Raw genomic sequence first — 23503 nt, 5'->3', positions numbered from 1 at the left:
ATTTCTTCTTAAAGAAAGCTATAAAAGTGTAAAAATCAAAGCTTTAATGGAATCAGGAATGGACTCAAGTACAAAACCTTTTTCTGTTCTCTTTGTGTGTCTTGGAAACATATGCAGAAGTCCAGCTGCTGAAGGTGTTTTTACAGATTTGGTTAAGAAAAGGGGGCTTGATTCAAAGTTTAAGATTGATTCTGCTGGTACTATTAATTATCATGAGGTATTTTCAATTGGGGGTCTGTAAAATTTGTAGTTTATGATTGATTCTGTTGGTAGTATTGATTATCATGAGGTATTTTCACTTGGGGGTCTGTAAAATTTGTAACTTTTTGATTGATTCTGCTGGTAGCATTGATTATCATGAGGTATTTCCATTTGGGTGTCTGTAAAATTTGTATTCAAGATTGGTGCTGTTGGTAGTATTGATTATCATGAGGTATTCTCACTTGGGGGTCTGTAAAATTTGTAGTTTATGATTGATTCTGCTGGTAGTATTGATTATCATGAGGTATTTTCACTTGGGGGGCCTGTAAAATTTGTAGTTTATGATTGATTCTGCTGGTAGTATTGATTATCATGAGGTATTTCCACTAGGGGGTCTGTAAAATTTGTAGTTTATGATTGATTCTGTTGGTAATATTGATTATCATGAGGTATTTTCATTTGAGTTCTGTAAAATTTGTTAGTTATGATTGATTCTGCTGGTATTTTTAATTATCATGATGTATTTTCAATGATAATTAAATGTAATTTTTTATGGTTTTGAATATTTCTTGGAGTTGATCATGTTATAATGTTGCTTTTGTTTTTGTTTGTCTTAAAGGGAAATGAAGCTGATCCAAGAATGAGGGCTGCTGCTAAAAGGCGTGGAATTGCGATAACGTCTATATCTAGGCCAATTAGGGCTTCTGATTTCAAAGATTTTGATCTCATTCTTGCTATGGATGAGCAAAACAAATGTGGGTTATTGCAAAATCCCGTGTCATATTCTGGGTTATGTTTTTTTAGCTTTTCTTTTTATTAGGCCCATTTCATTTTTTATAACCGTGGTGTCGTGTCAGTTTGTGCATACCCGGACTAATTCCATAGGTACCTGTTACCTTCCACCAACACATATATCTGGTAACTCTGCTCACCAAGTTTTGCTTCTACTGAAATTTGAACTAGAGACCTCATGGTTAAGGGTCTATCTTGATTTTCCTACTTTATGTTCAGCTCCACATCTTCTTGGTATAATCTTGATGGTTTGAACATATGTACCGTATCAAGAACTGATTTGTTTTATAACACAGCTGATATTCTTGGGGCTCTGGAGAGGTGGATCCATAGAGAGCCATTGCCAGCTGATGCAGCGGAAAAGGTTTTTGAATTGATAAGTCTTATACTGGTACTGGTTATCAACTGCATTTCTTAAGTCTGTTATCCTAAAAGTGCTTTTAAATTCAGGTCCGCTTGATGTGTTCCTACTGTAAGAAGCATCAGGAAACTGAAGTTCCAGACCCTTACTATGGTGGAGCTCAAGGTTTTGAGAAGGTAATGTCTGATAATCTCATAATCCATCTATCTTGTTACGCCATGATGAATAACCCAAAAGCTGCCTGATTTTCACATTTTAGATAGCGGAAGGCTTCTTGCTCCTAGCTATACTGGAGAATCTCAATTCTCACAGTGCTTACTTTGTTAATTTTAATGTTGGAGCATTATGATAGTCATACCACAATATGTTATGTTCTGTTGGCTTGAATTAAGTAGTTAATTCTCAATACTATGCCATATAATGCCTCGAGCTGTCAAATAATACAGAAGTATAATGGTTTAAAGACCCATTGCTCTTGATACACAATTGCTAACCACATTTTCATGGAAAGAATGGATGATGAATTGGAGAGATCATTGAATTTGTCCTCAACACTTCAGAATAATGAAGAAAAAAGTCTAGTTTATGTGTTCTTTGAAATTATGAGTGAATGACTTATTCTGCTTAGTTTATATGTCATCTATAATACAGCCTGCTGTCCTTTGCTTATACTAGAAGACTGATCTTGAAATACTAGTGCCATTTGAAAAGTGCACACAATAGTCACCTTACTCATGCTTACATGCAGTAAAGCCCTACTCAATAGAAAATTATCCAGCTTCTCACCTCATATTTCCTTCCCTCTGGCTGCACGGAGAGAAAAAGGAATGGTGTCTTGAGCTATAGCCCTGATAGCTAATTCTCCCTTCACTTCTTACCTTCTCGTTTAACCATTCTTCTAACTCCCTAAGACCCTAACAGCCTAACCCTTTCCAGTCCCTCAATCTCCCTGAAGTCATTAATTAACTCTGTTATCCTGACCTCAACCCTCCCCAAGTCCTACATATGAATCCTGATGCTTGTCTTTCATCAGCCATAGTTATAGTCTTATCGGTATCTTCAAGAAAGTACATAGGACAAAAATAGTCCTAAAATTTAGGCTATCGACAAGGATCGTTTGGAATATTTGGTTTGGAAAAATCCAAGGAGGTATTTTGGAGAACTTTTACCAAGTCCTTGTATGTTGTAAGAGGACTTCATATCTAGAAGAAAATTTTATAATTTGATGTTTCATTAAGTGCATGGAAATTTGGATACCTTTGTAGTTTCCCAAGGTCTTCTCAATAAGCCAAGCACATATTATCTTTTAATTCCTGTTGAATGATTTTCACAGAAAATGCTAGAAAAGCCCCATCTTAAAAAAGCAAAAGCTCTTTACAATGAGAAGAGTTTCTGCAAGAGGTCATTTCTGAAGGTCTTAAAAGACCTTATTAATTTACTAAGATGGTGTGTTGCTGCTACAATATATATATATTATGTGTAAACACTGTTCATTTGGATGAGTCAGTTCGCTTTTGTTTGCTGTTAAACTTGCAGTTGATGCTTACTGCCAGTGCCAGCAACATGCATCTAATTCTCAACTCTACATCTTGCTCACAGGTACTAGATATGCTTGAAGATGCTTGTGATTCACTGTTGGAAAGCATTGTGACAGAACAAAATTTAGGTTCATAGATGTACTTTAATCACCAGTATTCTTACTGCCAATAAGGCAATTGGTTATTCAAAGCATATACCATGTACTCTACTGCTCATTGTTTGAACTACCGCGACTTGTATAGCCGGTCTGGTTCTAGCCCATGGTATGCACTGATGTGTTTATTGTTTACCTGGCAAGTTAAGCAAAGATCTGTAGAAATACAAACTTAAAGTGAATGATGAAACCTTCTTGACATTAGTCCATGTACTTTGTCCTGTTTCCCACCTCCCTCCCTCTTGGCTCTTTCGCGAAAATTATCTCGAAGAAAAAATGATCCACTACCACCTGCCAATTCTGCTGATGATCTTTGGTCATGATACATTTTCTTCTTTTTGCTCTTGCTATTTTCTTATGTGGTAAGAAGCAGGAGCAGAGCTAGTGAATCCCTCTTGCTGAAAAAGTTATATTGTGCAAATAGGGTAAAAACTAGTTCTTTTGGTTATATGTAAGTTGTTGAATCCCCTGGAAATGCTATACATGGCATACTGCTACAGAATTTTCAACACTAGTATGTATATCGCGCAGATATATAGTAACTATACAAAAGCTTTAGGTAACAACACAGTATGCTTCAATCTCGAGCACTTTGGGGGTCGACTATATGAATCTCCACTGACAATTATCATTCCATTTGAGTTCATCTCAGGTCAATAGTACACACTTAAGGCTTAAGTAACAAAAATAAAACTTTCATATGATGAAGGACTGTTTAACTCCTTTTCGTGATCGTTTTCGCCTTGGGTTTGAACTCAGAATGCTTGAAAAAGCACTTAGAAGTTCTGTATCCTCCACATTGATTACCATCTTTGCAGCCTCTGGATTGGCAATAAGCAGCTTTGCCACTAGATATCCTGCAATAGTCCATGTCTGAAACAGACGTGCTTGTTTCCCAATGAACCCTCCTCGCCTTGTATCGTAGTACTCAGGCCACCTATCTCTGGATAAGCGTCTTTCCGCAATCTTAATTGCTTTTTCAGCTATTTCAGGCCTCTTCATTTTTATGCATGCCACAGTCAGCTGAAAACAGTTCATGTTTACAATAATCAACTCATCTTTTCTGCTGTCAATGTATCTCTTTACATGTTCGATTCTACTCTATGTTAGAACATTTCTGTGAATGACACGTACCTGCCAGAGCAACGTTGGCCAGGATCCTCCATTATGGTAAGACCAAGGCCTGCACCAGGTATTCAGAAACATCAGCAAGGTAAAGATAGAAAACAATCTACACATTACAAGAAGAAAAGAAAAAGAAGATGAAGACAATACGTGTTTTTCGGATCACCACCAGTAATAATGCGCCATTCCTGGCCCTCAAGAGCAGGATAACATATCTTCAGTGGCATATCAGCTACTAAATCCTCCCATTTGGCTTCAATAAGATCTAAAATGGCATGTGACTGATCTATGTTAGCAAGACTGCTTACAATGGACCAAACGTTCCCAAGTGAAAAGAACCGAAAATCCATGTGAGCTGGCTGCAGGTTTCCGATAAGATAACCCCCTTCACTAGGCATCCATTCCACCAGCCAGGGAGGAATTTGATCTGGATATATATTGAACTTATTGATTGCATCATATGAATACTCCTCCGTTTTGTATCTATAGATCTCGTTCAATTTTTTCACATCGATCCAGTAGTATTCCCTAATATGAAATGACAATGCTAGCAATCGATTGTTAAGTGCTCTAACAAGGTCTGTTGATGCCTCCTCTGGAGCAAGCATCTCCCGTGCACCAAGTAAGGCTGAATAATATAACGCCTGCAAAGCATGAAATATCATGATACGAAAAAAATAAGAGTTTCCTGAATGCTCCCCTTATTAGTTCTATGGTTTCTTCACTGTCGTTTTTCCTTTTCATAACTACTTTCATTTGCAGCACTTGAGCTGAGGATCCTTCGGAAACAGTCTCTCTACCTCCATAAGGTAGGGATAAGGTTCGAGTACTCTACCCTCCCCAGACCCCAGTTGTAGGATTTCATTGAGTATGTAGTTGTTGTTAATATGATTAGCTTAGAACCAAAAGTGAGTATCTTAACATGAATAATTTCACCTTTTCATTTGACAAGCTTGTTGCAGACAGGAAAAAGAAAAGACCTGAATTTCCAGAGGGTGGCCATGGATTCCCATGCGACGATCTATCATGCAAGAACCATCAGTCACCAACAAAGTCGGAAACATATCAAAGCCATCTGCAAGACATAGCCTGAGTATCATCTTCATTCCAGTTTGGACATCAACCCTCTCCTGAAGAGAAAGATCTCCAGAGCATTTCCCATATGCTCGCAACAATATAATCCACCATAATCCTGGAATCAATTCATGGAGTCACAAATCATCAGATATACATTAAATTTGCTATTCAAAAGACATGCATCAAGAGTTACCAAAAATCACCTGAATCAACAGGAGCAACTCGACCAATTGCTGCCTCACCGAAGTCTGGATCCAGTACATCTTCTGTTGCAGATTCGTCATTATCAAGTGGAATTGTACGCACTTTGAAGCTGGCGGGCATAAGTCCTTGACCTGGACTATAGCAATCCATTGTTTTCTCCCAACTCTGTTTGGAATAGAAGAAGATGCTTAACAGGCAAAAAGCTAATGGAAGTAAAAACTTTTTCAATTTCACAGAGTTGAGAAAAGTGAATCTCATGAATGAGTTCATGTGTAATATTTTATTTATTATATTGAAAACCATAATGTCCGGATCAGTTTTCTCGACTAATTGCAAGGGATACCTTTCCCTCCCACCACCTACAGCTACCAGGTAGTCCACCAAGTCTATGATAGACGGGAAGAAACCATGCATCAAGTAGCATTTTTCTTACACATTGTACTGGAGAATTACTTCTATTTCAAATGGAGCCATCTCTCACATGTAACTAGGTAAGAGCTAAGAAAGCTAACTTGTACATACCCACAACGAAATCACAGAGGTGGGATCCGGGGAGGGTAGAGTGTACACAAACTTTACCCAGTGAAATCCCAAAGTTATGTGCAAACTTTACCCAGTGAAATCCCAAAGTTATGTGCATTACAACAGACATGAATTTCAATATGAAAGCAATCAAGCTGAACACAGAACAAAGTAATTGTTTAAGATAGTTTGAGTCATTTTACCTGCAACTGAAGCGTGTGAAGTATAAAGTTCCTCACGATATCGTATTCTCCTTTAAGAAGGAATGCTATCCCAGAAGGTATAAAATCGCGTATAAAAACTTGATCATAGTTTAGCATAGTTGCTTCACTTGGATCATTAGCAGCTATAGTTCCAACTGGACTGCCACAGTAATAAACCATGGCAGCTCGCAAAAAATGCCACGCTTCATCCTCAATAGACTCCGTATTGGTTCTAGGCCTACTATTAACTGAAGCAGCAGTCTTAAAACCTTCACTGAAAGGCCTAGCTCCATTTTCCTGCTTCATGTTCTGTTCATCTGGAGCAAGATTTGGAATCTTTGGAGACACAGTGTGCATCGACTTCCCATTTCCACCTTTAATGATTGTCTCACTGACTCTTTCAGGTTGTTGACAATTGCAGATCAATAAGTTTGACTGACTAAGAAGCTTTTCTCCGCAGAAAACACTATGTAAGCCATGAAAAGCATGTAAACTCGAGCAATCTTGCAGCTTTTTTATACTGTTTATCTGCTTATACCTCCAGTCCCCGTAATTTCTAGCTTTAAAACAACGTTCATAACAAAGTAAAGAGTTTGACTTCGCCAAGATTGAACTTGTTCGGACTTGACATGAAAGCTCACCGGATAAAAGCTGTAGGGCAGCTTCTGAAGCCCCCATTGTCAGTAAGTATCTGAAATTGATGATACCTTCAGCTTTGCAGCTATTGTAATAATTTCTGGATTTAATCAACACATTTACATGAAATAACATTGTTTAATACAGAAAAAGGGACAATCCCCAACATGAACCAGTCATTCCTTATCAAGAAGACCATTTCAGCAAAATGATAGAGAAAACTGAAACCATAGTATCTCAGTTTACAAACCAAGAAGAGCTTCAACAATCATAAGAAAAGATTCCACCTTTCTCAAAGATCTCAGCTTTTCAAAACAAAGAGTTATTCACTGTGCTAACTACAAAGGGTCATCATCCCTTAACAAGAAGACCCCTTTTAATGGACATTTCAGCCAAACGATGGAGAAAACTGGAAATCAAGAAAGTTTCAATAAGACATAAGAAAAGACCCCATCTTTCTCAAAGATCTTAACTTTTTCAAAGAAAAGAGATATTCACTGAGCTAACTACAAAGGGTCATCATCCCTTAACAAGAAGACCCTTTCCAATTTGACATTTCAGCCAAATGATGGAGAAAACTGGAAATCAAGAAAGCTTCAACAAGACATAAGAAAAGACCCCATCCTTCTCAAAGATCTTAACTTTTTCAAAACAAAGAGATATTCACTGAGCTAACTACAAAGGGTCATCATCCCTTAACAAGAAGACCCTTTCCAACTTGACATTTCAGTAAAATGAAGGAGAAAACTAGAAACCAAGAAAAGACCCCATCTTTCTCAAAGATCTCAACTTTGCTTAAAAAAAAAACAGATGTCCACTGAGCTAACTAACTACAAAGGGTCATCAATCATCACCCCTTAACAAGAAGACACTTTTAAATTGAACACTTCAGCAAAATGATTGAGAAAACTGAAACCGAAACCATATAATCAATTTAGAAACCAAGAAACTTCAAAAAAGAGCTCATCTTTCTCAAAGATCTTAACTTTTCAACACAAAGATTCTTGAGTTTGCTCAGTAAAGATAAAAATACTGTGTTCTCCAGAAGGAAACAGAAGAAGAGAGCACTAACACAGTGATATATGTGGTGACAAGAAAAAGGGGTTACTGAATTTGCTTACCTATTGGAATATAATTTGTGAAGATGTTTACTTTATATTACTGATTTAAAGGTAAAATCTTGCAGAAAAATAACTTGGGCTTTTTTATGAATTTTCTGGGGAAATTCTTGAAACTTTTATAAAAAAATTGTATGAATAAAAAAAATTAAAAAAAATAAGAAATAGAAATAAAAAATAAAATAAAATTTAAAAACTCAGAAACGATGTCGTATCGGAGAGTAACCTGTTTTATCAAAGTGTAACTTCTCAAACCTCAAAAGTTTAAAGCTTTGTTGTCAATGGCGCGAGGCTTCTTGATTTCTACACAAACCAAAAATTCTTCACATTTTCTTCTAAACTCCATTTCTGAAACTTCAAGATTAACTAAATTACCCTATTACCCTTCTTCATCATCTCTCCGTTTCTCTCTTTCACCTCCTCCTTCTCCACCTCGGTTTCTGTGCAGTTGTTGCAGTCACTTCCAAGAAAATGGCACAATTGACATGTCAGTACACTCAGAGGCATTTGCAAAGCGTATGGCTATGGTGGGTCTCAAACCCCATCATCGTATTGGTAAGTTTTACCCCTCCATTGTATTTTTATTTTTATTTTACTTTGTGGATACAAAGAAAGAAGAGCTGAAAGTGAGAAAAAGATTGCAGTTTTATAGTATAGTCGTTTATTCTTTTTGTTATAGTGAAATGCTGATACTTGCATCTTCATGGAGGATTCAATTTTACCAGGTCCATGTTGGAGATATTGTATAAGATGAAAAAATTGGTTTAGATATGTGTTACAGGAGTTGAGGGTCTATTGGAAACAGTCCTTTTAACTTCATTACTAAGTCTCTGTACGGACCACCCTTCTCAGACTCCACTTGTGGGAGGGATTACACCGGGAATGCTGTTGTTGAAAATATTTGTTTAGAAAAAGACTTGGTGTTATAATGAAATGTTGTTATAGATGATGATGTGGAGGTCTCAGTGTACCTTTTTTCATTGGTTTGAAAAGTGGTTTGCATGAGTTAAAAATCTTAATATCATGAGAAGCTATTTTACATGTTTCATGGGATGATTAGTACTACCCCATTCCTAATCAGAAGTTTCTGATTTGAGTTTGGGGAATGGAGCTGTGTTTAACAGGGAGCTTTTTAGCCCAAGTGGATAAAAGATTGCAACTTTGTATAGTACCCTTTACCGTCCATTTGTATATTGGTTTGCTTTACTTAAAAATCTCAATATCATGAGAAAATGTTTCATGTGTTCCATGGGATGATAGGTACCCATCCATCTTTAGCCAGAGGCTTTAGGTTTGATATTTGTTAATGGAGTCCCCTTAAAGAGGGATCTCTTTATCCGAAAGTGGATAAAAGGTAGCAGCTTTATAGTGCCTTTTCGTCCATTTTGTTATTGATTTGCCTGACTTAAAAATCTGAAAAGCATGAGTTTTTGTTTTATGGATTTTCAATTTTCTTGTTATGTAATATAGCTTACAAAGAATTGCCCAAGGAAGAAAATTACAGCTCATGATTTATTTTTCTCTTTGATTGGTAGGTTTTGCAGTTATAAAATATCAAATCCAAGTAAATTTTCATGTTTGGCTATTCTCTCTTTAACGACTATTAGATTAAAATTTCAAATTCCAAGTGTGGTTTTGTGGTGACCATGATTCTTCTTGACCTTTTTTGTAGTTCTGGGCGTTTCTGGTGGCCCTGATAGCATGGCCCTCTGTGTCTTAACTGCTGCATGGAAAACCAATAACCTTGGTAATGCTGCTCAAAAGAATGAGTTTGTTGACGGGCTTTTAGCAGTGGTAGTTGATCATGGACTTCGTGCTGAGAGTAAAGATGAAGCTCACCTTGTTCATCGTCGAGTCACAAGCATGGGTATATATGTTCCTTTTAACTTCTTCTTTATCATGAATGTAGCAACATTGCTTAATACCTTTTTAATAGAGATATAATGTAGGCCTTGTATAGGAATCAAATGTGAGATTGTTTGCTGTGAATGGTCAGAAGGCAAGCCAAAGCAGGGTCACTTGCAAGAAGCTGCTCGCCAGAAGAGGTCATTACCAGAGTTTCAAATCATCTTCAGTGAAATGCTATTTCAGAGCCTTGTCATATCTGGTTATGCTGGTTTTTTGACTGACTATGTTATACATTCATCCTGATGTTAATATGTCGTCATTATTGTGAGTAAATAAGTTGTCCCTCGTCTTGTTCAGGTATGAAATTCTCCAAAGTGCTTGCATCCGGCATCAGATTGGTGTGTTGATGACTGCACACCATGCAGATGACCAGGTATTAATAGCATTTACTCTCTGGATTTTTGTATTTTGTCTCTAAAAACTTAGCACTTATAGATGGCAATCTGTTTAGTTTTGTCAATACATTAAAAAGAGCTAATGGTATTTGAATACAATTGATGTTGCGCTCATGCAAATGTAAGTTGAACATTATTGCTTTTGACAACATTGTTGATAGTTTTAGCAATTGCTAATCGGATTACTCTACAGGCAGAACTATTCATTCTTAGGTTATCTCGCAGTAGTGGCGTGCTTGGACTCGCTGGAATGGCATCTGTTTCAGAGCTGTTTTTTACATGTCCAGATTTAAGTGCTGAAGTGAGTAGCAATGGACTTTTATTGGTGAGACCTCTCCTGGAGTTACCTAAAAAAGATATGTACAAGGTTTGTTTTTTACAGTTTGTCTGTTTGGAGGATTTTCGTAGCCTTTAACCTGAATGACTTCTTCTATCTGTAATTAGAGTGTTCAGGGTAATATTTCATCAGGATCTTAAAATGATTAAACTACGTCTGCAGATTTTGCTAAAAAGATTCAGATGGTTATTCCTTTCCTAGTTCATTTGAAGCTTCTAAAATGGCATTACCTTGTATTGCAGATATGTCTAGCTGCCAATCAAGAATGGGTCGAAGATCCCACGAACAGAAGTGCATTATTTGCTCGTAATAGAATTCGGATGATATTGACTGACTTGGCATCACGTGAGCATTTGACTTAATTATGCATCTACTGTTTTGGAGGAACCTTATTAACAGAACCTGTATTTACCGTATCTTGATCATATATATCTTTTCCTGCAGCTATCTTTAGATCCGAGTTGCAAGCACTTATCGCTGCTTGTCGGAGAACAAGGTTGCATGTTGACAAAATTTGTTCCAACCTGATGCATCAAGCTGTGACTATCATGCCTGTGAGTTCTACAGTTTAGTTGGGAATGCATTCTAACCAATAATCCATTGTTTCATTATTGATACTCGATAGCCTTCAGAACAGGTGTTCTACATGTTTGAGAAATGACACCTATCTGCATTTGCTTTCAATCATGCCTTCTCTTGGGGGGTGTATTGGTCGTCAATTTGTAGTTTAGCACCCTTTTCCTTGCATATACTTGACAGCCCAGTACCTGTCTAGAACAGAATCAGTAACATCTTAATTCAACCTTATTTTTTGTATTCCACGCCAAAATGAAGCTCGTCTCTATTTGGAATGGGGGATACCTGTCTAGAACAGAATCCATAACATACTAATTTAACCTTTTTTGTATTCCCATGCCAAAATGAAGCTTGTTTCGATGTTTTGTTTTCTTTTTTCAGACCTATGGGTTAGTCATAGTTACCAATTTGGAAATGTTTCTACTCCCTCCCGAACGAGATATCTGAATGCATGTCCTAGAGCAGTTTAGGCATCGTAGTTCTAGCCTTCTAGGCATGTTCCTTGCATTCCCATTGTTTGAGTATTTGCACTTTCTTATTGTCACAATGTGAATGATTAAAATCCAATCATTAAATAGGTGACATTCAGTGAAGTATAACTGAAAAAAAATTAATGGATATAGATGAACTAATCATTTGGAAGAAAAACTTGGAACGGAATCCTTCAATGACTACTGGTACTGTTGGTAGAGGTATTTTAACTAGAACTTATCTGTGTAATATTTCCTTAATAATGATTCTCATCTGGAGAAGAAAAACACTGTATATCTGTACCTTGTCTTAGCGTGATGTTACTAATCTCTCTCTATCATTCTCAGTCTATCCCTTTAATTTTTTTTTCTTCTGGAAAGCAGGAAGGGTATGCGGTGATTGATTTAGGAATCCTCTGTCCTTCAGAATTAAAGGACATAGTCCTCTCCAAGTTTATTGCTTTGTTACTGCAGGTATTGCCACTTTTAGCTTTCAATGTAGACATAATACATAAACAGACGCTCAAACATGGCCTCACCTGGAAAGTAAACTCTCCAACTTAGGGAATGAACATCTTGATACCTCAACTCGTCTTCATTGTGTCAGTTGAACACTCCAACTTTCAAAATGATCATCTAGACACCTCCAAAATTTGTGTGCCATGTCAGCATCGGGTGTCCATGAGACACACTGGGAACGAGTTGAAGTGTTTAATTGTCAGTTGAGACCAAGTTGAGGTATCTCGATGTGCACTCTCTAAGTTTGAGGCTTACTTGTCAGCTAAGGCCAAGTCTAACTGTCTATTTAATGTTACCAGTTTCCAAAAAAAGTTAAGTGAATCTATTTATGTATTATGCCAATAATCAATTTTTTTGGCTATGTTGTAGAAAACTTTTCTTGACTTGTATCTAATGATAGATACCTATTTATGCCTCTTGTTTTCGGTGTAGTTTGTTTCACAAAAGCAAAGGCCTGTCAGAGGCAGTGCATCAAAATTGTTATTGGACTACATTCGGACTTCCCCATGCAAGGTGAATATAATCCAATTTAACTCTAACTGTGCACAAATTGTATAAACTTTTGTGGGCAAGAAATTCCTTTCTTTTGATACAAGACTGATGATTTTCAATAATACATTGTCTAATGTATATCAATAATGGCACCTGCAGACTGCTGTTACTGCATCCAGTTGTTACCTTTGTCCTGCTCCTGGCTCCAAAGGCACTAAAGTATTGATTTGCTGCTCTACTGAAGCTGAAATGACGCTAGAGTTGCTAAATCCATACTCGTCTGAAGGATATAACAGCAGTATCTCAAAAGAGGTAGAGCAAATTGTAGCAAATGGGAGGTCATACTCAGATCAGTGCCCTCAAAGTATGCTAGGAGTGCAATTTTTTAACCTAACATCTTCCGATTCCGTTTTAGCTGAAGCCAAAAGGGAAGGCATTCTTAGTGAATCTACTTACAAGAGCATTATTTCTCTTCAAAGAGAGGAAAGCAATAATTTCAAGTCCAAAACTAATATTGCGCTCAACAACAAGGTGGAACACAAAGTAGAATACACAGCTTCTGCTCCAAGCAAAGTACTCCATCCTGAAAAAGTTGGGTACTTCATGAACAGATTTATAGTGAAGTGGTATCTGTGCAAGCAAAAGACTTACACTTCATATTTCATGAATAATTGTAATCAACTCCTAGATTTTGGAGAAGAAATATGTAACTTTTGCAATTCTTGTGTCCTTGGCCATGATCAAATGGTCAGGGTCCGTTACATGATTGATGCTGATTGGTTGTACCTAGCAACGTTATCAAAAAGAGAGGATAGAAGAACTGTTCATGAAGAACGTTCCCTTTCAGTGGAGTCACAAGTAATCAACGATATAAACTTGTGTTCTGCTTGTACAAAAAAATCAGCTGAAAGAGCTCTCGTCTTATTGAAGTCCATTCCTGTTGCCGCAAGAAGAGCTTTACCTGTCTTGGTCAATGTGGATGGAGTGTTGCTAAGCATACCAGTAAGTCGATGTCTGTTTTTATGTTTGTGTTTGTGATACTAATCTGATAGTATTTTTCCTATATTTAATGACCCTCCCTGATACATCTTTTCTTCATCATTTATGCTATTTAGCCTAAATCTTGAGGCATTTATTGCCAGCTCATCATTATATGAACCTGATAAACGCAGGGGTTGTTTTAATGGCTAAAAGTTACTCAATTGGTTTTAGTTTCCTAGAGAGACTGGTGAAAAGCTGTTTAGGCCAAGATTTCTGGTTGATCCAAGGGGATTAGACCAAAGTGGAGATATTCTCTCTTTGAACTCTGCTAAAATGTCTACGCTGTTTTGTTCTGTCCTTGAGTAAATGAAGGGCCATTCTAGAAAGATCGGAAATGGCTCATATGTAGCTGTTCTGTTTTCATAGTGTGCCTTCTCTCAGGCACTGATCCTCTACTTAGTGCTTCTAACATCCACCTACGACCCAACAAGTGTTGTATTGCTGCTTCTTTTCGTTTTCTGCATCACTGAACATATACAGAAGGCATAGTAGCACAAACTTCCTGGTTATAACTAGCTACTGACCGGTAACTTGATCTTTCTCCTCTTCCATTTACTTGCGAAATACCAAATATAAGCTAGAAAATTACTTATTTTCCTCCAGGAGAACATTTCCCTTTCATACCAAACACACCAAAATGTAGTTTACTATTTCTAAGGGCATCAATAGCGTAAACAGCTGTCCCTGAAGATTTTGGTTTGTGTTCACACGTTCCATGCTGGTTTTCGTGTGTCAATTTCTGTTTCACTCTCCCAGTTTCTTCTTCTCATCTCAGTGGATTAGCTGGTAGCCGGTACTAATTTATTTCTTTTGCTTCTTCTCAGAGTGTGGGTTTCGAGCACTGTCCTTGCTTGGTGGCATCCGCTATATTTAAGCCAAAAATCCCACTCGGTGGAGGTTACAATTCATTCCTCTAGCTGGTTTACAATGTAAACTTGTTCATTTATCATTATTAGTTGAGCTGACCTTCTGATGTTTTCGAAGAGGGGGCAAAATCTCTGCTGAATGGAGGTTATAATGTATTCCTCAACTTGGTTCTTGTACCATGTTGCTTGTATCATTATTGGTTTAGCTGGCCTTCTAGTGTGTTACCAGAGGGTGGAAAGCCTCTTCTGAATGGACATTAGTATTCATTTTTCGAGTTGGTAGCAATGTAAAAACAATGTCAATTTGGTCCATGTACCATTGGTGGATAGAGGATACAATTCATTTCCTCTAGTTAGTTTATAATGTAAACATGGTTCATTTATCATTAGTAATGTATCTTTCTGGGTAATTCTTGTATATTAACCGCGCAAAGTAGAGATGGAAAAAACCGCATACCATGAAGCTGTAAAAGTAGTTTATATTCACAGATCACAACTTGCCACCCCATAACACAGTTTACCTAAGTTCAAGACAGCCTTTAAAATGGAGGTAAAAAAATATGCCTCCATTGACAATCTAGACCCAGCAAAACTAAAGCTGCAATTCTACCGTAAGAATCCCATCACATCCAATGTATTTTATCTCAGGGTGAATTTAAATGCAATAAACTAGTTGTACATTGCATTTTCTATAGTAGCCAAAAGAATATACATTTACACAAAAACTAACTACAATAACTATAGCATTTAGGCATCATCAGTGTGGTTATCGTTGTCATGGTCGCCTTCATAATACTCATCGTCACGTTGGATATGCTTATCTTGGGTATGTTCTGTGAATTCAAGACAGGGTAACAAAAAAAAAGGTAAAATCAGAGTTAGATCACTGTAGTTCCACATTTGAGCATGTTGTGTGCTTATTATATTCAGATTTCTACTTACGATTCACGCGCTCATCTGGATTTTGTTCATCTTCATCAAAATCAGGAATATAAAAGTCAGGTGGTACCTACAAAAATATGAAAATTTTTCAGACTACCAAGTCACTATCTTCCCCAGATACCTTACCTTCAGGCCTCAATCACAATCATGCCTAGAGGCGTAAAATGCACTTCTAATGACAGTTACGGCACATTGAAAATGCAGGCTGCTCTTTTATGCATTGGAGAAGCATTCTCACAATGGTGAATGTACTGAATGATTGTAGCAAGTGTAGAAAGCTGAAACTGCATTTTACATACTTTGTGTATTTTCAAAATCTACATAAAGCGTCAAAGAAGCAATCACTTAAAAGGGACAAAGCGCATCACAAGTGCAGTTCTTAAGCAATCCGAGTACATATAAACAAAAAAATAGCATGCAATTATGTCCATATAGTTTGTATGTGTGTGCTTGATTACTTGGCAACAAAAAACTCCAAAAGATGCACTTGACTTACCTCTTGCATCTGTACGCTCGGAGCATGCTGGAGGCAACGGAGATTTTCCATCACTTGCATTTTTATGGTGCCAATGTATGATTTGCTATTCAGGTTCTCCTGTTCAATCAATGAAACAGGTGATTAGAGCGAGATCACCATGCCAATTTGTTGTCATTTTTATTTGAAAATGCTTATTGGAACATGACATCACTGGATCAAGCAATCGGTCATCTTATGGATGCTACATTATAAATATCAACAGAATTTTGAGGAAAAGGCCTCCACACCTTGAGTGACTAAGATGATGACAAGTAAAGAAAAGCAACAAAACGATTCAACTTACTATGTGTCCACCAGGAAGCTTCAGCGAATAATCAGGGGCAAAATATTTGATGTAATCATTGTCTGGTATTTCTGCAATTATTTATAAACTCATTGTGTGAAATAAAATTATTTCTAAAAAAATTAAACCATTAAGCTCATTTAAATAACATCATACAAGCAGATAACTTGAATTTCTTACTAGAAAATAAGAACCATGAAGTAAATTTCAGATAACAACATTATAGCTGATCTTTTCTTTTTCCAAGTAAAAATCAATTGTTGAAACAGCTCAAGAAGTTCAAAGGAAGGAGTCGAATTCCAAGAACTTCAGCTTCCATATAAACCTTGCAAAGTTATTATCTAGCCATGCCTTTGACCAAAATCACCTAATATTAACGTGAACGGTTGAAACTAACACATTTTCTATCTAGTTACCCACTTAGAATATCTTACACCAACAACAAAACAAGAGCAGTTACATACTACAAAATGGAAGAGGGAATAGTAAATACAAAACTGTCGCACTAAGGCAACTGGGCCAGATACCAAAAACTCAAATACATCAAGCAACTGATCTATACTTAGAATTATGTTCAATCAATTAATATCCCAATGAACTATCCCTCAAAAACGGTTGAGCTCAGCTATATGACTAGCATCCAAAATAAGGAGATGGAGTTTCACAATATAATTCAACATATTAACCTTCAACATCAAATTTGCTACAGTGAACATCAGTCCACCATCTAGCTCAACCTGGAAAAAAAAATTCTTCTCTGCACTCTGTCAGCAATTCAATTCCTGTGCTCACAGCCAATTTAAGCTGCGAATGTTCTGTCCGAATCCAAACTATTCTAATACTACTCTGCTTATTAGTAATTTGTCTTTTAAGGCAAATAAGAGTTCTGAGGTTTAAAAGAGAAGTTCTCGGCATTCTCTAAATTGCATACTTATACCTAAACATAAATCTTGAACCTGACCAAAAGAACTCTACCTAATATTGAACTGGAACAATAATAACCAGAACTTAAACCAAAGATATCAGTGCCATCCTGTTCTGCATAACCAGTTAAGGAATCATCTTCATTAGAACCATATAAAGCAACACCCAAAACTCCCATTAAGAGAAAAACAGAACCCCTCGCCGTGTAGAAAATAAATTTTGTAGCTGAGTACAGACGTTTTTTTCCTCCTCACATGGCTAGAAGTAGATAAACAGGAATTCCCTTACGCATTTGGATCCTGACTAAGCCACTGACAGTCTCGAGGCATTACAGAAATAAGAATATGAGGCAGTGTGAAAACATTGCACAAAAATAAAAGCCTGCTCATCATACCATTAGGAAGTTCTGTGTCTAAAAGAACTCCAGTTTCCAGAGCCCAACAACGGGCGACATTCTCTTTTGTGTATCCCCCACCTCCAGTTACCTGTAAAAGGTCCCATGCAGTCAAACAGATGCAGGTAACTTGTTATGAACCAAAAAATGTAATCTGAATTGAGAAACACCTACCAGCAGTGGCAAATTAAATTTCTTCACAAACCTTACACATTCAGCATGTCCTATAAGAATCATTCATTGATAGAGATAGATTAAAAATCACCAGAAGGCAAACCAATGCATTCAAGCTCACCAAGAGCTGAGTATTAGAGATTGAACACAATCCTGGAAGTATTTAGAATAAGAAACCAAATACAAGTAGAATAGCACCATCAATAGAGAGGTTGAAGCAGCCCAGACGGTCTCCAGCAAGCGAATCTGCCCCACATTGCAGAACTATTGCGCCAGGTAAATATGTTTCAACAACCTTTGAAATAATCTATGAAATGACATGTTGCAAGTAAGATGCTACAAAACTAAATTAGAACATAGTAAAACTAATATGATAGAAACTTTCTTTACAAACTTACTGTTTTGAAGAGTCTAGTGAAACTGCCATCATCTATTCCATCCTTGAGAGGCACATTTATGGAATAGAATCTTCCATCTCTTTCCCCTGTATCCTTCAGAATAAAACCACGGTAAGCAAATCTAGAGGTGTTCATAAGAGGGGCAGGAGTTCCATCAAAAAGGATGAATTTACACTATCAAGAGCAAAAATGAAATTCAGATGCTCTTGCGCTACAAATGTACTTCAATTTTGCCCTACGCTGGGAGTAGCAATTAAAAAGCCAATAATTGAGAGTCAATCTTTGTATTATAAATCCTGCATTACCATCCTTTATATAACTATCAATACTAATACCTACATTACAATCCTTTGTATCACCAATTCATGTATTACCTTACACTACAATCCATGCATTGCTAATCCATACATAACTTGCTTCTAAACAAAACGACTCCTTAATGAGGAGGAAAAAGATCTTGCATACAAGGTGTACACAAAGCTGCATATCTTGATTTTAGAGAAGTATCAATGTTTCTGTTTTCAAACCTTGGATTAGTACAAAAGATATTACTTACCCCTTTCTCAAAAAAAAAGATCAGTAGTAAAGATATCAATAATTACTTTACATCCAAGAGGACAACCAACAATGTTCAATCACACACACACACATGACCTAATTTCCTTTTCAATTATTCTCATAATTTTGACTCATTTCCTAAATGGCTGAGTTCTCTGAAATTTGAATACCTTTTCCAAACTCTTTGCCTTGATATTAGTTTCTATGACAAGCTACCTTATATTTTGTGGGTGAAATATAAGGGTTAAAACGGGTTAGAAATTGGGTGGGTTTTAATTATTGTGAATCAAAATGTGGCACCAATTAGACATGACATGTGGCTTTTTAAAGAGTTAAAGTTGACCTGAATATTTCTGTTAGGTTGAGCCTTTGAGGGATATTAAGTCCACATATAAACCTTGAGGATATTTTTAGACCCAAAGGTGGAAGAGGGGTATGTATGAGCCTTTGCTCATTGGTTGGGTATTTATGAGCCTTTTCCCTATATTTTAGAGCAACTACTCCGTTTGCCACTTTACTTCTTTGGCGACAAATTACTTCACCTTCATGCTTGAAGGAAAACACAAGATATCCAAATTTATACACTAACTATGTTATATATTTTTCAAATTTTGATATGACATTTTACTTTACAACATTGATGTCTGATGCACTTTGACATCTATCGAATGCATGATAACTTCCACCAATACAACTATCAATACTTCGGCAGATGGAAATAAATCATTTCTTGTCACCATTGTTGGGATTCGAACCTTTGTCCTTAAGATTGTTACTCCAACTCTCTGACTAAGAGCCACCCCCAAGGGCTTGATATAACATCCTCTTAGCCATTTCAAGTTTTGACATTTCAAAGATTCTTCTCCTAAGTATTAATCTCTAAACTCGTTAATCTCTTTCTGAATGGAAGATTCTTTTTTTTATAACAAAGATGTAGGAACCAATGTGCCTCTATATTTTGAATAAATAAGCTTCTTAGGTCTTAATCTCTATATATCCAAGAGGATCGTAGAATAAGGTACAGTCACAATAATAAATAGCACATAGAAGTCAATGATATTCAAGTGAGCCCGTAAGAGATTAGCTCATGTTAGGTTTTCGACGTAAAAAGAAAAATCTAGAGAACAAAAAGAAGAATGAACTGTGAATATAGAAGTACCTTCATATCACCAGTTCCAGGAAAGAACTTATCCCCATACTTGTGGAAACTAACAGTCATTACCCTGCAAAGAGATCTAATATTAGGAACTTAAAATTCCAGCAACTGTCTAATAGTATTTTGGACTGCACCAATTTTGGTAAATATTTATCTCACTCCTTAGCCAAAACACATCACGAGGAAAAGTGCACTTTCTACACCAAAAAGGTTTTATATAAGGCTTATAGCATTTTGACAAAAATGTCAAAGCTATAGAACATAGTAGCAGCAAAAATCATACCAGACAAAAATTTTCCAACTGTGCAGTACGCAAACAAATCAACTGGTTAGAAGCCAATTTTTTTTTGAAAAATTGAAGTATTCAACTGGTGCCAAGGTGGAAGCTTCATTGTCACAGCTACTGAATAAACAGCAATTTAATAATCAAGTGAACATGTGACACTTTAATTATTCCTATGCATGACACAGATAATACGAGGGTAAGACGAAGATGCTTCTGAGAGGTCACATCTACAGTAGTATAAAGAATTTCACTACAGATTTCTTACTGGCAAAGTTGATCATCATTCAGGTTCTCGGAGTCTCACTCTAGACTCACTAGCTACTACTTTAAGCCTTCATATTGATTTAAAATTTATCCTCGGGTTTAACATTAGAGAAAGAAAAAACAGAGAAGGAAAAAGGAAAAATTGGAGAAAAACTACAGAAAATAATTCCACCTGTCAGTGAAATAAAAGGCCTCTTCTACACCATCACCATGATGCACATCAATATCAATATAGAGCACCCGCGGATGATACTTCAGAAGCTCCAATATCCCCAGAACTAGGTCATTGATATAGCAAAATCCTGAAGCCGCACACTTCTTGGCATGATGCAAGCCACCAGCCCAATTTATTGCAATATCACAAAGCTTATTATTCAATCTACGTGCAGCATCTGCCACTAAATCTTTGTTAGCAAGTGATTTGAGACTCAACAGTAATAGCATGTTAAAGGCCAATTTTACCTATTGTCCCACCAGCATATATTTGACAAAACTCGAATAAGTTGTCAAATACAGGGCAATCTTCTCCAAGATTATCTGATAAGTAAACAGATAAGCAATAGTTCAACATCACATTATCCAAACAAATCATCTAAAAAGACGTGATGCCAAAAAGCATACTCTTTAGAAAATTATGATATCAAAATTAGTTTCCATTTTGATCTTATAGTGAGTTGTTAACTACACCTATTCATCATACAAAAAAAGTCGGAGAAAGTCCAAAAAACCAAGACATGTACAGAAAAAAAGGAAGGAGAGAAACTAGAGACAGTACAAAGGAAAAGCTGACAATAATTAGGATGAAATCAAAATATACATTTTTGATGGCGACTTGATGTAACTCAGAATACACATGTGAAGTTGTCAAACTGATATAATCATTAGGTACCAGAATTAGTAGAAGGGATTACTTCCGTACGTTGTTGTAATATTTAGCACTCTCTTAGTGCTGCAAACAATGAAACTTATTTACCAATAAAAAAGTAGTTGGGTTGGAGGTAATTGTTGTTCTATATGCTCCGCATACCCCCCCCCTCCCCCGCCTTTTCAATCTCTAGAAATCCATTAAGACAGTTAATAGAGCACATGAAAACATTCATATATGTGATCTAGGAATGTTCGTAAATTCTCTAGTTTTGTGCTAAAGAACCTAATTTTTCAATATTCATTGAGACAAGTCTAAGTGTATTAACATGAATACTGAGGATTTAACTAGCTTCGGATTTAGGTGTAGCTGTTGGTGGTGGTGGCATCCTTGTTTTTTCGAAGACGACAAGTACTAGAACAAGCTAGATTCATATCAATAAGTATGCAGCTCAAAGATGATATTTCAAAGGAAAAGAGATAAAAATAAGACAATGTTCAACACTTACATCTTGCCATTTCACTAGGGAACAAGTTCTGAGTATCTGGGGTTATTCTATTCAAGAACTCTACATAATCAGCAGAATGAAACTGCGCTAGCTCCACTGGATATGCTTTGTGAGGCCTCTACACAGTTCAATCAAAAAAGGTAAACCAAAAATAGTAAAGTAAAAGAAAAAGATCGAAGGGTCAAAAACACACTTGAATTCAAGTTTCATATCTGAACTATCACCAACTATTTACCAGTAATACCTCAACTATTAATTGTTCCCAAAACACACCCGAATGATGGTGATATTTCAGGCACGAAGGGACAGCTGATAGCTGATTGTGTTTAGATAAATAGTTGGCGATAATTCTCGTAGGAACCTCACATACCTCATAATTCAAGTATGAAACTTGAAAAAACAGGATACTATTAGGCCGTACCTCATAACTCATGTATGAAACTAAAAAAATGTGTTTTTTACCATTAACTCTTAAAAAACGGAAAACTTCACATTCACAAAAGAGAAAAGGATAGAGTAACAAACATAAACTTCCATCTTGCTGTGAAGACCATAAGCTAGAACCAGATGATGAGTCATACACAACCTGTGCGGCTTCATTGGATGATTCGGTCCAAAGTATACGCTTCCTACATCACCTGCAACAAAATTTCAGCTTACATAAACAAAATAAACACTCGCATACAGAATGAACAACACCTAGGGTTTGTGATTTCTCCAGTGTGAAGTGAAAAAGGAGAAAAAGAGAAAACTCTTACCGTCGTAGAAGTAGGAGATTTTGTCCTTGGACCTCATTGTAGATGGAATAGCTATGCAGAGAGGAAACTACCGGAGCAGTTTTCAGGAACTTCGCCGGCGGGAGAGCTTTACCGGCTTGCCGTCGGCGATTTGCTGTGAAATGAACAATGGACTTATATGTATAATAATCTTTGTAATTCCGAAAAAAAGAAATAGGAGGATTTAATGGTCAAAAATACCCTCAATTTTTTTTCTTTAACTATTAGTCTTTTTTCGTAAAAAATTAATAAATGTGTTTTTGATTATTACCTCAATAATAAATTAATTATATATTTGACCAATAAAAGAATTGCACAGTACATCCAGTAGTTGGAAAATAATTTAGAATTATAATAAATGTTAAGGGCAAAAGGAAAATGATATTTTTTATACGCTTGAGTGGACAAATGAGGATTTATTAAGTGGACAAATGAGGATTTATAGTTTTAGTAAAGCGAACAAAAAAAATGAATTATTATTTGATCAATACGTGGCTAATCAAATGTTTAGAACTATTTTGAGATACGTGTTTTTTTGTTTATCGAGATGGTTATGATGAATATGAGAAAAGGCAGAAGTAAGCCGAACAAATACATGAGAGCGGTATTAGATAGGATATGACATACATACAACTTAAGAACATGACCTTAAATTATCGTCCAATTTTCAATATCAATATTGCTATTATTACTCTTCTACTATCTTATTCTCCACTTTTTTTTTCTTTTATTATTATTGTATTATTTGTTGTTATTATTATCTTTCTCCTTTATTTTAACATGTTATCTATACTATTGTATTTCCTTCGCATACTTATTTTCTTGTATGCTTCACTTGAATCGATCGTTTATACTTCCCATACTTATTTTCTTTGTTTTCTTTCCATACTTATTTTCTTGT

General features: G+C 36.3%; 5 protein-coding genes across 5 annotated transcripts; 3 read left to right on the top strand and 2 right to left on the bottom strand.

The window, feature by feature from the left end:
* Positions 1–46: 46 nt before the first annotated feature.
* Positions 47–1411, top strand: LOC101252251 (low molecular weight phosphotyrosine protein phosphatase). The gene is made up of 3 exons (XM_069291086.1): positions 47–217; positions 821–990; positions 1213–1411. The coding sequence occupies exons 1-3, from the start codon at positions 47–49 to the stop codon at positions 1409–1411; spliced, it is 540 nt and encodes a 179-aa protein (XP_069147187.1).
* A 36-nt stretch (positions 1412–1447) lies between these two features.
* Positions 1448–3251, top strand: LOC138339675 (uncharacterized). The gene is given in 3 exon segments (XM_069291551.1): positions 1448–1485; positions 1487–1519; positions 2954–3251. Coding segments are annotated over 3 exon segments (141 nt in total). The 5' UTR covers positions 1448–1452; the 3' UTR covers positions 3029–3251.
* A 404-nt stretch (positions 3252–3655) lies between these two features.
* On the bottom strand, positions 3656–8068 carry LOC101251950 (alkaline/neutral invertase E, chloroplastic). Its single transcript, XM_004250984.5, has 6 exons — positions 6179–8068; positions 5453–5618; positions 5153–5364; positions 4323–4816; positions 4182–4230; positions 3656–4070 (listed from the first exon to the last, which is right to left on the bottom strand). The coding sequence occupies exons 1-6, from the start codon at positions 6947–6949 to the stop codon at positions 3744–3746; spliced, it is 2019 nt and encodes a 672-aa protein (XP_004251032.1). The 5' UTR covers positions 6950–8068; the 3' UTR covers positions 3656–3743.
* Positions 8069–8089: 21 nt separating this feature from the next.
* Positions 8090–14946, top strand: LOC101267381 (uncharacterized). The gene is made up of 11 exons (XM_004251327.5): positions 8090–8487; positions 9605–9799; positions 9893–9977; positions 10138–10213; positions 10429–10602; positions 10815–10917; positions 11017–11126; positions 12003–12092; positions 12570–12650; positions 12789–13631; positions 14495–14946. The coding sequence occupies exons 1-11, from the start codon at positions 8214–8216 to the stop codon at positions 14585–14587; spliced, it is 2124 nt and encodes a 707-aa protein (XP_004251375.1). The 5' UTR covers positions 8090–8213; the 3' UTR covers positions 14588–14946.
* Positions 14947–14997: 51 nt separating this feature from the next.
* On the bottom strand, positions 14998–22795 carry LOC101251648 (histone deacetylase 9). Its single transcript, XM_004250983.5, has 14 exons — positions 22585–22795; positions 22352–22464; positions 21827–21944; positions 20916–20990; positions 20626–20845; positions 19907–19970; positions 18190–18282; positions 17990–18098; positions 17792–17841; positions 17618–17708; positions 16300–16370; positions 15975–16073; positions 15479–15545; positions 14998–15369 (listed from the first exon to the last, which is right to left on the bottom strand). Exons 1-14 carry the CDS (start codon positions 22619–22621, stop codon positions 15284–15286), a joined length of 1293 nt encoding a protein of 430 aa, XP_004251031.1. The 5' UTR covers positions 22622–22795; the 3' UTR covers positions 14998–15283.
* Positions 22796–23503: the final 708 nt, after the last annotated feature.

Source organism: Solanum lycopersicum, chromosome 11 (genome assembly GCF_036512215.1).
Source record: "Solanum lycopersicum chromosome 11, SLM_r2.1".
NCBI lineage: Eukaryota > Viridiplantae > Streptophyta > Magnoliopsida > Solanales > Solanaceae > Solanum > Solanum lycopersicum.
This window is presented reverse-complemented; position numbering and strand designations above follow the sequence as displayed.